This window comes from Cyprinodon tularosa, unplaced genomic scaffold (genome assembly GCF_016077235.1).
Source record: "Cyprinodon tularosa strain WSP-4 unplaced genomic scaffold, ASM1607723v1 ctg802, whole genome shotgun sequence".
NCBI classification, from domain to species: domain Eukaryota; kingdom Metazoa; phylum Chordata; class Actinopteri; order Cyprinodontiformes; family Cyprinodontidae; genus Cyprinodon; species Cyprinodon tularosa.
The window spans coordinates 176383-192699 of NW_024039566.1; the positions used below are offsets into that span (position 1 = coordinate 176383).

At 41.3% G+C, this 16317-nt stretch overlaps 1 protein-coding gene across 4 annotated transcripts in view; it reads right to left on the reverse strand.

Annotated features, from left to right (window-relative positions):
- The window catches only part of cpeb2 (cytoplasmic polyadenylation element binding protein 2), a 29830-nt gene extending 13894 nt beyond the window's left edge, over positions 1-15936 (reverse strand). For 2 of the 4 annotated variants that reach the window (XM_038271646.1, XM_038271645.1), the window contains exons 1-4: positions 14620-15936; positions 11545-11814; positions 3786-3876; positions 127-177 (exon numbers count right to left, since the gene is read on the reverse strand). In XM_038271646.1, the coding sequence (XP_038127574.1) occupies positions 127-177; positions 3786-3876; positions 11545-11814; positions 14620-15465 (1258 nt within the window). In that variant the 5' untranslated portion in view covers positions 15466-15936. The remainder of the gene's footprint in view (positions 1-126; positions 178-3785; positions 3877-11544; positions 11815-14619) is intronic. The other 2 variants (XM_038271648.1, XM_038271647.1) reach the window with 1 other exon arrangement.
- Between the last annotated feature and the right edge of the window lie 381 nt (positions 15937-16317).

The window sequence follows — 16317 nt, forward strand, 5'->3', positions numbered from 1 at the left end:
AAACAAGGTGTACGGCAGGTCATATGGAGTAAGAGGAGAATGTGTCCACTGAGGTTAAGGAGTATCAGAGGATGCATCAGGGGAGCAGGAGACACAGGAGGAGAGATGATACATAGAGATAATTACCATTGAGCATGAGAAGACCGTCGGCCCCGGGGTTAGGGCAGCCCACACGGCCTGACATGAGAAACACGCATATGTTACAAACACACACAAAGCCCCAGAAATACAAACACAGGTGCTGATGAAAAAGAAGCAGGAGGACAGTACAGGATGAAGATGATGGATTTAAATGTGTGCGAATACAGAAACAAATGGGGGGGGAAACAGGCACCAATTGAGATGATCACATCGTGAGTAATGTGTGTGCAACATTTGGAGCATAAAGGAGAAAAACCATTTTAAATAAAGAAAGCACATATGGAAGACTTTACCATCATCATGCTGTTTGGTTTTAAGTGCAGAATCCTCCCTTATGCAGTCAGAGTATGGATCATAATGCTGGCTTCCTGTTGCTAAATGACTGTTTACACAATTACAGCTAAAGCTCAGATGCTTACCATGCCTTCTGAGATTATCCTGCGTGTTAGCGCTATTTTATCACTCTGGACCTCCATGGTGGAATGGGGCTTCGCAAACGGATGACCAGCCTTATGTAGAAACTAATATTAGAATTCTTCTTTTATGAAAATATATCTCATTATTGGTGGAGGTAATTGCAAATCAATGATGCTAATAGTGCTGTTCAGAGCTGTGACTCTGTGGAACAAACTGCCTCATAACATCTTGACTGCTACTACGATATTTAAAAAAAAATACTTTGTTGAAAGCCTTAATATATGAATATTTGTGTAACAGATTGTACTGTAATGTGAAATAATTTGAAATGTATAGTTGTTCTTATGATGTGATCATTTGATATGTTTTGTGTATCTGTATAATTTTAAAAGGACCCCAGGAAGAGTAGCTGTCAAATTACTGACAGCTAATGGGGATCCAAATAAATAAACAATAATAACATATGTAAATACAGTCAACAGTAAATATTCAGTCTTGCAGTAAGTATGAGAAAATGAAACAAAATTTAAACTGTTTTGCATTTTTTGTTGTTTTACGGTTCAGTTTTTATGTTTTATATTAGTACTCCAATCCCTGTAACAATTTTCAAAAGCAATACATCAACACGTTTAGGGCTACAACTAACAATTATTTTGATAATCAATTAATCTGTTGAATTTTTTTTCGATTAATTGATTAATAATTTGAACGCAACAGTTACTTAAAGAGGATTTTTTACAGAATTAAACCAGGTCAAACTAAAACTTCTCCTGGATAGAGCATACTGACAAAAAAAAAAGTTTTTATCTTAACATATTTATATATATGTATATTTGTTTTTACAATTTTGGTACAGTTTCTGCTCTAAGTCGGTTGCTCTGTCAGCTAAAGCAATGTTTTCAAGTATCTATACTCCAGTTAATGATTAATCTATTACTAAATTAGTTGATGATTATTTCAATAATCGATTAATCAAGATTAATTGTTTCAGCCCTAAGCACATTTAATTACTTTTTACAGTACACTACATATCTTTGTAAAAAAAATAACATTATGCAACATCTTATCTGAACTGAATACTTGATGACTGGTAGTGTAAGACATTTTAAGTAGTTAGATAAATGTGTAGAAGGGTCAGTGCAGTGTAGTTTAAGTAAACTTGAAAATGCCACATTTAGCTTAAATCATATAAAACATAATAATTTTCTAATTATGGCTAGTGAAAAGAGTGGCAAGTAATATTGGAAAACCACTAGCCAAAATGCCTAGGGAGAAGAAAAGTTCTCACACTCTTCTCTTTTTTAATGTAGACATTTCAGTAACAGAGTTGTAATTATAATACTGTGAAACTGGGATTTTTTTCCCCAAAGGTCATCATACCATAAGGTTTCACACCAGCCCATGTCTAGCTCACACTGATAGTGTGATTGATCTACTGAAGCTTATTCTAAGACCCACAAAGAGCAGCTGGGTTTACACTGAAATACAAACAAAACTGATTGTATTTTATTCAGATGTAACAGAGAAAAGGCGGCTGGCTGGGCAATTCACTGCATTTAAAGTATAATTCAAATTTAACAAAGCGCAATTTTCAAATTGCAGAGGCGCTAAAACACTAAATATTTCCCTCCAGCCTTTAGGTGGTGATTAAACACTTGAAGTGGGTTTGCAGCGACACAGAAAGGTAGAGAGTTGCAGCTGACATAGATCCATGCATTTACACAATAGTTATAGTAAAGTCCTGTAACAATGGACTCTGGGCAAGAAAGTGTTCAAAACTCGAAAGCCTGGGGTGAAACATTTACAAGATTGATTACAAAATTGAAATAAAATTGCAACCTTTGGTTAAAAGTAATCACAGTTTAGATTTTTGGGAAAAATAATCGTTCAGCCCTAATGAACGCTATACTTTTGTGTGGTCCTCATGTGATGACAGATGAGCTGGTTCACAGGTATTTTTACAAGATACTGAATTTGGTATAAGGCCCACTCCTTTTAAGTTATCTAACTGTTGTTTTTAGGTGACAGCTGGGTGTGTCAACTGAGAATCTGCTCTATCTTCAGGTCATCTGAGCTGTGCTGACCAATTTTATGCTTTTAAATTATCTGGTTTCTTCCTAAATAAAGCCAAAGCTCCGACTCAGAAGCTGTCATCTTCAGATGAGTCATAGTGGAGTAGATGACGGGTTCCTGCAATGTCGTGTTTTGGTTCCAGATTATATAACTGACTAGAAAATCAATGTTTAGGTGAAAAAGGTTAAATCTAATAAATGTATTAAGCTTCTTGGGTTGATTGGCTAATAAAAAAACAAACTGATAATATTTTTATCAGAATGTAATATTGATATTCATGCTCTTATATTGGAAATCTGTTAACCAAAATGCCGTTACCAGCCAATCAGAGCCTTGCAAGCAATCGCCCTCTGTCATCTTCCCTCTTGGCTGTCAGACACAGAGTGTGGAGGGGTGATCTCATCTAAAATTAGCCCACCTCCCTCCTTCTATCTGCTGTGCACACCGGTCCATGTCCTGTCCATCTGTTCAACCATGACCCCCCCCACCCAACCACACACACACAGGTGGGACCCTAATAAACTGAAAAAGGATGGGGCTCTTTGCTTGTCCACAAACAAATCAGTAACCAAAGCAGGCGGTCCTGTTTGTGCCACTGCTGTTCTTCCTCTGTTCTTTCAATATTGTAAATTGAGAGCATATATGGCCTGCAAGGCTGTAAATGAGCCACAGGAAGGCGGTGGCAGCCGAGGAGGGTAAGAGGGGTGCAGTCATCTGATACTGCAGCTCTGATGCTCAGCAGCTGAGCGCAGGCGGCCAGCAGAGTGTCACACTATAGGACCCTCTCTGCATGTCACTGTCAAACCCTTAGAAATAATTCAGAAGAAACTCAGCACCTATTTGTTGAAGTTCAGAGCTTACTGACAAAATGCAGCAGATTTCTTCCTGTGCTCCCTCTCTGCTTCTTACCCAGATCTGTGCTGGACAGGTTAAGCAGCCACCAGATCAGAGCTTTAAGTCAGGTAAACATGCAGCTGGTGGCACAAGCCTTAAGCTCTTAGCGGGGAGGAAAATAAGCCCACGTGTGGAAAAACAACACAGCTCCGGTGGGAAACAGGCTTGTCATTCTCTCTGCACAGCGCTGTGCAGAGAGAATGACAGATCACCTTCCTCTGACCCCGCAAACGAAGACCAAAAGGGAACGGCCGTCTTACCTTTCATTGGATCCTGCTCCACTCGCATGATGTCAATCAGAGAGCTCTCCAAGGAGTGCATGTTCAGACTGTCGTACATTCTGGAGCGGTCCTGAAAAATACAAACGGGGTGTTCATTAATTCCACAGATTTAAATAAAGCAAGCTCACGGCTCACCGTGATGCGCGTGGAAGCCACGTACACTGTTCTGACGCCTCTCAAACGTGGCTGTTATCCTTAGCATGCAGTTGGTTTAGATGTGCAGGGCCCTCAGGTTACATTCTTTACATATTTATTAAAGCAAAGGAGGTTGTATGTAAACCTTTAACCGACGGTTAACTGTAAGAAACCTTTGTTTACATTAAACTGAGAACATGTACATAACAAACGCTGAAAATCAATGTATTCTAATGAGATTCTATGACGGACCAGATTCAGCAGGTGCAGGGTTGTGTGGTTAAAGACAAAGAGGTTAGTTAGAGACTAGGGTTGGAGAACTGAAATCTTATCAATATAGTTTGTGGTAGTATTGTGATAAGTTTAAAAGTGACAATAAAAAACTGTATTAGTTCCTTGCAGTCTGGATGTAGCTGCATTAGGCCCCATGATCACAAATACAAAAAAATATTTCGATTTCAGTTTATGTAAGGCCGTCCAATGGGCTGGTCCTGTTAGCTACATTTTTCTGCACATGCGCACTTTCAGCAGAGCATGTGAACGGAGCAAAGCACCGTGCAATTCCGGCTCCTTGCTCAGGAGTATGTTCGCTGATTCGGACTCAAAGTTACGCCAAAACGCTCCGCTCAAAATCCGCTCTGCGCTCACCTTAATTTTCCTGTTGCTCCGGCGGAATTTCTCCACACTCGCTCAGATTTTCAGGAGAAGGTATTTTCTGACATTTTTCCTTCATGTAATTATGCCAGGGCTGTTTCCTATTTAATCATTAATTGTTGTAAAAAAAATACACTTAAATCAAATAAAGGTTATTTTACAAACTTTATGATCCAACATTGTTTCATTGTGAGCGCATCGCAGCAAACTAGAGCGGAGCGAAATCCTCGCTCCGGCTTTTGAATTGAAAACCACTCTGCGCTCCACCATATTTCTTCCGTTCCGTTCCAATGTTCTCTCCACGCTCCGCTACGCTCACATGCTCTGACTTTCAGGCGTATATCTGTGGTGAGCTATTGTTTCAGCCAGTCATTGAATCTCGCCTTTCTCACAGCGGTTCTTTGTAAATGGAAAGAGAAAAAGTTTCGACGAAGTGTATGAGAAGAAAAGAAAGGCCTCAGAAGAGGCAGATATATCCTGCAGCTCTTCTCGCAAAGTATTATGGGATTTGCTGTCACAGTGAACTGCTGTAGTATAGTGACAGTGGCACGCTGTCACTATACTACAGAGACTAATAACAAAGATGGCGCAGGCACCGCACAGTGGAGGAGGAGTTAGGTGACCAAAGGAGCAAAAAGCAGTGATCATCTGTCCGAACGGTCAGTTAACTGAGTTCACTATGAAGTTCACTATATAGTCCCTGCTCTATATAGTGATGGAGGGATTTAGGGTTTAGGGTTGACGTTAGGGCACAGTAAGCTTGCACCAGAAGAAATGGGCTTGTGCATGCTCTCGCACGCCCAATTTTTTTTAAAGTGGAGCAATTTTTAAAAAAATCAGGAAAATCCTCCACAATACAGGCTAACATAGGCTTTTTTAGGATCCTGGTTACATAAATACGAGGGATTTCTATCACTAAATGTACGCAATAACTGCAGTTATTCACATTCTGTGCATTTTTTAACGCTCTATGGTCAAAAACACAGTAAAAAAATCTATAAATTCCAACAAGTAAGCCATTTCTTTTCTAGATTGTTAACATAAATAATCCTAATTTATTATTCAATTGATAAATCAACATTTTAATAATGATAGGAAGTTTTTCTGGGCTGCTCAGTGGATCAGTAGGTAGCATTGCTGCCTTGCAGCAAGAAGGTTTTGGGTTTGATTTCCGGCCCGGGGTCTTTCTGCATGGAGTATGCATGTGTGGGCTCTCTCTGGGTATGCCGGCTTCCTCCCATATCCCAAAAACATGACTGGTAGGTTGACTGGCTTCTCTAAATTCTCCTTAGGTGTGAGTGTTAGTGTGAATGGTTGTTTGTCTCTGTGTTGCCCTGCGATGGACTGACGACCCGTAGAAAGCTGGAGATAGGCACCAGCACCCCTTGCGACCCCAGCAGGGATAAAGAAAATGGATGGATGAAGGAACTTTTTTCGCTATAACGATAACCAACATGATACCTGGGCTGAAATCTTATGTCAATACTACAGTTCTGGCGGAGAACTGATATTTAGAATCCATTAAACACTGAAAAACTGGCCTCTGAAAAAGATTCTAATCTGATTCCGTCCAACTGGAAAGAAAGAGTAAATAAGAGATGGCTTTTGTGGTTCTCAGTTTCGTTTGGCATCCATATGCGCCCATTCGGTTCTTTGGAGCAAAATAATCTCCATGCCTCTCTGCATGTGTACAACATCAGCGTGACCCCCCCTCCGTTCTTCCACAATATTAGACAGTCCTGTGCATGCTTAAATTATTTAATCTAACTCAGTGCTTGGTACATGTATACACAGGTCATGATCGGATCATTTTATTCAGTGTCCATATGAACAGAGATGTGGAATTTCCCATCAACAAAGCTTTAGATTGGAATTTATGCATATTTAACCGTAGCTATTGCTTCTCCGCAGTGCACCATTATTGCTGTCACATGACTAAACAAACACCACATGATCAACCCCTCCCCTCCGGAAACAAGACAGCAACTGAATGGTAATAATATGGTTGTTAATATCTATATCTTTAATAAAGAACAACATTGGCTGATGTTGATGCTGATATATTGTTCACCCCAATACTGTCAGCCAATACTGTTATTGGAATCCAGGACAAGTCCTTATTAGTCCTTATAAAATATATGGATATTTTGATGGCAAAGCTTAATGTCAATGCAATAGCAAGATACGCCAACTTGACCAAATACATATTAAGAAAAACAACAAAAGTGCTTCTATAAGAAATGCATGAATTCATGCTGATACTAGCACTTAAATGTTTTCGTTTATTAGCCTACAGTAAATATAATTGTTAACTAACTAACTTTTGAACTTTACTTTTTAACTTTTCAATTAGCTTTTTACCTTTTTCTCTTGACTTGTTCACTTTTTCCCCCAACTTAATTTACAGTAGGGGTGTAACTCACATCCATCATGGTGATTCGATACAGTATCAATTTCCTGACCCAAGGATCTGATTATTTTCTATACTCAAGAATACACCACGATTTGATTCGATTCAAATAATTTTTTATATTTTAGTTTTTTAACCTTACAGGCTAGATAATGTTTCAAATTTAAAATAAATCAATGAAAGCTGTAATATCGTTATGCATTTTATTTGCAACAGCAAATAGCAGAAGTAGCAAAGTTCTACTCCACCTAGGCCTAGGAAAACCTCATTCAGGGAGAAATAATAATGCCTCTGTGTTTATGCGAGTGTGTGTGCAAGCAGAAAGAGGGTAGTGGCTAAAGGAAGCGAGGTAGGAGGGCAAAATAGGTTTAGTGCCACCGCAGCACGGGAGTCAGAATTACATCCAGGAGCAAATGGATAAAACATGAATCGATACTCTTGCAGACGTGTCGATGCGTGGGATCGTCAGCTGTAGGATTGATGCATCGATACAAAACTATTATTATTTACAGCTCATCTAATTGGTTTAACGCCAAAATAAGATGTACAGCCATGTAGCAGTATCTTTGCTGAATGGCTGGATATAGATCTTGTGCTTCTAGACCTCACTGAGGGACAGGGGTGGCCTCCATTTGTAATCAGAAACTGTAACTTGCCCTATGAAGGGTTAAATGCCTTACGGTGCACTGTTCATCCCCGTCATATAAAGCTCAGATGGGACAGGTTGATGACTCCATTGCTCTAACCTTATTTCAAGCAGGGACAGAGAAACTGTTTGATACAGAACCATTCTGAAGGGAAACCTGTCAAAGGCTGTATAAAAACCTTTGACTTGAGGTGGAGGTTCACCTTCCAACAGGAAAACAACCCTAATCAAAAAGCTAGAGTAACAAAGGAATGGATTGGATCCATTCATAAATATTTGTTAGAGTGACCTGGTTAACGTTCAACCTGAATTCAGTGGAGAATCTGGAGCAAGACTTAAAAACTGATGATAATCTCAAGCTGATCAGACTCAGAATCAGCTATTTTCAATGAGATTCAATTCAGTGAGATTTTCTTAGTGACGTCCAGTCATTAGAAATAAACAAATCTGCCCTTTAGTCCTATTAAAGTGTCTGAACTGCAAACAGTGATGGCTACCGATCATCGCTGATTGTTTCCAGCAGAACTGTTTATTCAGTTATTCTGAACTCTGACAGGGAAAGCAGAGGTGACTCTCCCCTTTAGCCTCCTTCCCTTGTGATGGTAAGAAGGTGCCGCAGCAGAGAAACGGTCCGTCAGCGACTGCCAAACATTAAACAGAAAGGAAGGAAGGAAAAGACTTGGAATCTGAAAAATTTCTGAGTCTGACACTGTTTATGGAAATTTATCCATGAAGTCAAAGCCTGTTTCCTGGAATGGAAGCGTTGTTCTTCTTGGCACCGATGCGACTAATAATACAAACTCATAGCAACTCAGTGGTAACGTTATTCCAGCTGATATCATCAGTCAGAGCCACAGCCCTACTGCGCTCAGACTTAATGTGAATCAAAACATGTAAAACACAGTTAATAAATGTAAAAACTCAACTCTGATAAAGCTTCATTAGGTAGAGATTATTAACTCCATCCTGTATACGGCAAGTATTTTTGGTATAGTTTCCAACACACAGGTTTAGATCTAAGCTGTGTAAAATCAGTGATGGTTTCTATCAATGGTTTCTGTTTAAAGGCCTTGGTGGGAGAATTTAAGGAGGAAAGCTCCAGTTTGAGGAAGTCTGGATAATGTGTAGATAATAATGTTTCTCCTTAATATCATCTGAGCTGTTAAGTTTATCATTGCTGTGTATGTGAGAGAACAGCTCAGATTAGAGAGTTCAGTTACATTCGTTTAAGACTGGAGTCGATTCGTGTGATGCAGCTGATCTATTTGAATGTGCTTTTTTTCTCTTATTGCATGTTTTAAATAGAAAATGTCACTTGCTTATACCTGAAATGTATCTTAAAACCAAAACGAGTTGCAGTCTCGCCTCCCTTAACTGAGTGAAACTAGTACAACTCTTCCCAGTCTAGTATAGTCATGACAAGTGATGACTCACAATACAAAAGGTAAGTGTGATTCAAATAAAATACTTTTTTTATGTTCTGTAAATCTTTGTTTTTGTTCCGTAAACGCATCAAAAACATCTTTGTTACCTTTAATTAAACTTGGGAAAGATTAGGATGTCAGTAAATATCACTAATATTAAATGACAGGCAGCAACTTCCCTTACAACTGTTATTCCAAAAGAGTCAGTTTTCCTCTTTAATTTGTTAACTGCAGTTGATAAAGGTATTGTAGAGGATTTTTATGATTTTTTTTTAGAAGAACCGCCCTATTCACTTTAAAAAAAACTGCACATGCACAACTCTGTACCCGCTCCGGGAGGGAATGCCTATTAAACGCGTGGGAGAGCGTGCACGAGCCCATTTCTCCTTGTGCACGCTCTGTTTAAAAGTTGCTGTTCTCATAGCTCATAAAAGCTTACTGTGCTCGAACGTCCGCCCTAACCTCTAAACCCCTCAATCACTTCAATCACTATATAGAGCGGGTACTATATAGTGGAGTTTATAGTGAACTCGGTTAACTGACCGTTCGGACAGGTGATCACTAATTTATGCTCCCCTGGTCACGTATCTGTGCTGCCTGTACCATCTTTGGTATTAATCGCCCATGTCGGGTAGTGACAGACTATGGCAACAGTGGGCCGCTTTGACAGCAAATCCCATAATGCTTTGCGAGGAGAGCTCTCTGCGCAAAGCAGTCTGCGTAATATCTGCCTCTTCTGAGGCCTTTCTTTTATTCTCATACACTTCGTAGACATGTTTTCTCTTACGACCATCCTCCATTTTCAAAAAACCATGGTGAGAAAGGTGAGCTTCTATGACTGTTTGAAACCATAGCTCACAACAGATATACGCCTGAAAGTGTGCATGCGCAGAAAAAAGATAGCTAAGGGGGCGAGCATGTAGGACGGCGTTACGCAAACATATTGCCAGAATGATTGACAATTAGGAGGACGACTTATTTGATGATCAAGATGAAAAAAGAAAATCCTCCACTTCACCTTTGACAAATTTTAGTTGTAACTGGTTTTACTTCAAGCTTTTTTGCAAAATGGTAATGAGGATGAATATTGTTATTATTCAGGTGTCTGGTTCTATTAAAATACATTTTTTCTCTTGTTTCTATTTGTTATTCCTTCACAACTACACCTGGAAAGTCCTAGGAGAACTGATTTACTGTATTCCTTAGAAACCAGCAAAACAATGATGCGAATCAGTGATTTAGCCCTTTGCCTTGCAAATATATTCCTCTCCCTTGAACCTCTCCACATTTGATCATGTTACAACCACAGACGTCTCTGCTGTGGATGTGCTCTCTTCGTCCTCTGGCATGGGAGCTGCCTTGGAGCTCGTCTGCCTGGCTGTGTGTTTCCTGGATGAGGCCGCCTTTTACAGCTGCTTTTTGTATCTCTGCTTCTGTCTCCTTGAACCCCAGTCGGCCTCGGCAGATGGCCGCTCACACTGAGCCTGGTTCTGCTGGAGGTTTCTTCCTGTTAAAAGGGAGTTTTTCCTCTCCACTGTCGCTACAAGCATGCTTAGTGTGGGGGATTGTATTTGAGTCAATGAGTCAATGCAATCAACTGGTTTTCCTTAGATAGAAAACTTTGTATCAATTTGACTGTATGATCTGGTTGAACTGTAAAGTGCCTTGAGATGACATGTGTTGTGAATTTGGCGCTATATAAATAAACTGAATTGAATTGAATTGCTACTAGGCTTTAATTTCAGCGAGCAACACAAAGTAGCACAAAGTGTGAGGAAGCAATAAAGGGATACTTTCCTAATCTAATCGGAAAAGTTATGTGTTAATTGGTCTTCAGTTCCCATTAGTTAATACACTCAGTTGTAGTAATTCTGCCCCCCCAGTCAGACTGGACAGCAGCTTTCAAGTCTTGTCATAGATTCCCAGTTGAATTTAAGCCTGTATATTCTAACACATGAAGCTTTGGCCCAGACCATTCTATCTTGTTCTCGTTTATTGCATTAGGTCACCGTCTGAGTGGAAAGAGAATCTCTTCAGCTCAATCTTTAGTCTTCGGTTATACTGATGTCAAAATAATCGGCCTTAGAAAACCTGTATCAGTCAATCTGTAACTTTGCCTCCTCCGATTGGAGCCTCTCCTTCCCCAGATGTTTGTTGTTTCCTCCACATGACTTGTGGTAAACAGTGAAATTCTCATAACAAACATCTTAAATGTCTCTGCTTTTGTCAATCATCCTTAACAGCTGATTATTGTCCTGTCAACATCTCCTCCAACCATGTGCCTCCTGGCTGCTTCTATAAATAACACTCTCCTTACAGCTCCGGTAGGCTGGCAGCTGTACCATACTGCATATTAATGTTTGTTTGCCATCAGCATCTATGCATGTATATGACCTGAACATTAAGTCAATCCAGTGCTGCAGTCCTAGAATAACAGATCGACAGCTGCCGGGTCATCTGAACACCTACCTGCAGGGGCAACATGGTGTTGCTGTTGCTGTCTGTGCGAAACATGTTCTCCTCCATCCAGGACTTGGGTCCCAGCGATCCTCCAGAGCGCGGGAACTTTGGGGGAGTGATGACGTTGCTGGAGAAGGGCTTCTTCAGCGGGGAGATGTGACTGACTGAGCCGGGCACGCCCATGCCACTCCCTCTGCGGTGGTCCCGGCCCCAGGACATCCCCCCGGAACCCCAGCCATTCCCCTGATGGTTCCCCCACGGGGATGGTTTCACCATAGGCTGTGAGAGCAACATGAAGAGGGCCAACACAGGTTTAGAAAGATCAAACACATAAAAATACAGTGCATAAGCATCTGTCTCATAAAACTACGTTATTACATTTAATCCTATATCCCTCGTTTCCCCTCGTCAGCCTCTGTCGAACTTTATCTGCTCCTGTAATGGGTGGCTAGATAAGAAGATTTAGAGCTTTAAGACTAATACTAAGTATCCCGTGCCCTGCGACACCACCACTGTAACTTACACACTCTCTCCACCTGGACCTTGTGTCTCCTGCTTACGCATCATGTACTGATTCTTTTTGGCATCCCAGGTGGAAATCAAATGCAGGATTATTAGGTTTTCCTGAGCTGCTAAATCTGAATGTTTTCTGAGGAACCACCTTTATCTGATTTGTCTTTTTTCTTTAAGAATCAAAGAAGCTAGCCTAGATATCTTCTATTTAATAAGATGTTTAAAAATAGTCGGAAGAAACTTAAAAGAGCGTTCAAAGAAAGAAAATTAATTTCCCATGCAGGGATGTCAGCATTCCATTCACACTGTCTCATTAAGAAGAAGATACCAGGATTTAATCTGATAGAAATAAGATATTTCTCTCTATAAATAAATGAATAAATGATCTTAGATCATTAGATTTGACCGTTTTTCCTTCTCATGTATCAAGCGAATAATCAGTTTTTTATAGATACGCACCAAACCATTTATTCCTGCTCTGCTCTGATGCTACTGTTGAGTGAATAAACCGTATATCTTGCCATGTGACTGAACGCATCAGGCTTGAGATTAACGTTAAAAAAAAAGAGAAAAGATATAAATCTACGTCATAGTATTTATTAACAGATGGAGTACACATTAGCAGCAAAAAAGGGAATAAATAACACTTCTATGTAAAGTGTACTGCAAATACATAATTAGAAATGTCATATAAAAATGTATGTATGTTGCTACAGATCGCTGTAACTGTATTGCTGTGTGTGATGTGAATAAAAAAGGAAAATAATTGATTGGAATGCTGGATCGGCATTATTCATCCAATCCAGCTGATTAGTCACAATCAGAAGTGATACCTGATCCAGGTACCGGGTGTTGGATTGGAGCTTTTGTAGCTTTTTCAATTCTTAGATAATCTTATAACATAATGAACTAATATTATCTGATGTGCTTTGATAAAAAATCTGGAGTATAAATCATATTCTAGGTATTCTAGCTTTCTTTCTAAATGGTTATTTTCTTCATAGCTATCTGCTTTATATCTATAGTTTCAGTATTGTGAAGGATATACATTAGGCCTGTGATCTAATCTTACTGTCATTACTGTGTCCTTTAAGGGTGCATCAATAGATTCACCTCAGTTTTCTTAATTTGGGGATTTTTAGATATTTTGGAAGTAAAACCGACCTCCTTCACCAATCTGATCAACCTCTGTAAAGGTCTGAAAAACACCAACTGTTGATGCCATAAACTTGAATTTATATTTGAGAGCTGTTATTTCAGTTTTTATAAATTCATAGGAAATGATTGATGTGTTTTCAACAAGTTAAGATGGAAATATTGAAGATGTCTTGTGATCTTATGACGACTGACAGGGCAGTCATAAAAATAAATCAGTATCGGATCAGGATCGGCCAAAAAACCTGTGATCAGTGCTCCCCTAATATCTTTATATAATGTTGAGGAGAAAATAGTTTAATTCAATCCAAATAGCATTGCTCTTTATTTTATTTGTATTTCAAGTTAAATTAGAATAATCTAAAATCTATATCAGCAGGATAGACTTTTGCTAAAATCTGCCTTTGAAAAAAGGGCCACATGTGTCTAATGGGTGTAGACTTTGAATAAAGCCAGATGGGGAGTCATAAGATCAATAGGATATGAGAATAATGGAATATTGCAGTTTGTCTCAGTTCAGAAGGAAGTTAAATCAGAGTTTGAAGATCCCAGCGACATCACTGAATAGAAGGCAGACGACTTTTTACCAAATCGCTCATAAACATGGCTCCTGTTCTCAGCGGGGTAATGTGTTTTTTTTTTTTTTTGGATAACTATTTGATTTTGGGTGGAGTGACAGAGAACAATCCTGCAATTGTCTTTGTTGCTTTCATGCAAATATATTTACAATGGACTGAAGGAAAAGGGTTAAAGGGCGAGGAAATAACAACAATGCAAAAGCACAACCAGTCACACCTAGTCCCACTCACACACGCTCCCCTGCTCACACCCAGTGTGCAAATCACATGAGAAACCTGAAGCTGAAGGCTACCAGCTTGTAAACCTTCCTCCTGCAGAGCAGGGCTCTTGGTGTAAGCCTCTGCTGTTCCTCCTAAGGGTGTGCCACGCCAGCAACACACTGGATGTTTTCATTCCACCCAAATAAGCATCCATTTAGGACACACAACCCTGCAGGCCTTTGTATTCCCAGTGAGTGAGCCACAAGACAGGGATGGTTCGACGCCATGTGACTGCATCCCACTGCCAGCTTCCAGGAGAGAACAACAGGAAGATTCAGAGATGCTCACTTGTTACAGTGTTCCCTACTCTATCTGCATGCCTTGGGGGTAGAAACTCCAACCCTTGCATAATGCATTATGAAAAGAAATGTTTATCCCCCAGAGAGCCTGGCTGTGGATTCTGCAAACATTATAACATGTACATATTTTTTTTATCTATAAGGCGTTGTACTGTCAGTAGGTGTAACCCATAACCTAAGCCAGAATATTAGTAAATATTTAACATTAGGCCTAAATGTAACCACATCCTATTGGTTCATGCCAATGTTATGTGAATGGATGCTGTCCAGCAGCTCACCTGGTGTTGGTTGTAATTGTTCCTCTGCTGCAGAAAGGCGCCCTGGTGGGGGTGCATCTGGGGACTGGCCGGTGACCTGCGGCTCTGCGGCTGCTGAGGAACGTTCATCTGAGGCGAGAAGGGCCCGCTGAAGCCCTGCACGTTAATCCCGGCGCACGGATTAGCCGACACCGGGGAAAAGCTCTGGAAGAAGGCCGGATTGATGGATGAAGGGATGCCCGGGTAGAAGCTGTTCTCAGAGTCCGCGCTGGGAATCTGTCCGATGGCGTGGATGGGGTTGATGGAGTTGGCTGTAGGAGGCGGAGAGGAGCTGGTCTGCACGGACCAAGGGGTGCCAAACCCGGGGAGGGAGGGCGAGGAAGGGCCGCCGCTGGCGCTCTGCACCTCCTGTCCGGGGAGGTTTGGGAAAGCGGCGCTCAGCCCCCCGGACAGCATACTGCCGGTGCTGCTGCTGCTGCCATTGCCGTTATTTAAATGGTGGGCGATGGGGGAGTCCATCTGGAGCTTGTTCAGGTTCACAGAGGAAGGCGATGGCGTCACAGCATCGGCTTCAGCAGCAGCAGCAGCGCCGGAGAAAGGCTGCAGGTGACTGAAACGCGTCTGCGGTGGGGGCGACTCTAACTGCTGATGGACGCCTCGGTAGTGCTGAAGGTCACAGAGGGACTGCGGCGGGCAGAAATGTTCGGGGAAAGCGATCTTCTGGGTTAGGTGGCTGTAATCCGAGGAGAAGGAGCTCCGCTGGCTCTCCGTCTGCTTTGCGGATTTGCCGCCGCTGCTGCTGCGCTCGTCCTCTTCGGCTGATGGGGGTAAGTGCGCGGCTGTCACCCCCACAGGCTCATCCTGCATGTTGTGCTGATGCACAGCAGCTGACAGGAAAAACGGGACGCGGCGACGCTTCTGAAGGGCGAACCGAGGAAGGAATTACGCACAGGAAAGTGTCGGCAGGGCGAGGCGCAGGATCCCTACGCAGACTAATCTACTAATACTAATAAAAATGCGTTCAAAATGAATATATAGATGTATTAAAGCAGCCGTTTATCTGTGTGTGGTCCTTTCATGGGGAGCGGATTGGCTGGAGGGGGTCAGGCCTAGGCAGAAATCCTCGCCTCGTTCTGTCGTGATCTCCGCTCCTCTCGGCGGACTCATCCACCTAAACACCGAACCGTTTCGGCCTGCTGACCCTTCCTGATCGACCCATTCCTGTCCGAACCCTCGCTGCCCCCCTCCTCCGGTGACCGGCTGGGCTGCTGCGGCAGAGGATTAAAGATCCCCGACTCAACCCACGTCACGGCCGCATCACGCCTCCTTGCGCCCGCCTCGAGCCTGGAGCCGCAAAGAGAGCCGCATTGTTTACGTCACTTTTTCATTATTCATAAAGTGCAGTAGGCCTACACACCCTCACTACAGCCCTACAGCAGGGCGAGGCACCAGCAGCTTTAGTTTATGCTTGATTAACACAGATTAAAAGGTTTAAGCACCACAAGTACCACAATATATATAGAAAAATAAGCTAAATTAACCCTTTATTAGTTTGAATGTGTATAAAAATATATAGCTGCATCAATTACATCTATATATCTATCTATCTATCTATCTATCTATCTATCTATCTATCTATCTATCTATCTATCTATCTATCTATCTATCTATCTATCTATCTATCTATCTATCTATCTATCTATATATATATATATATAT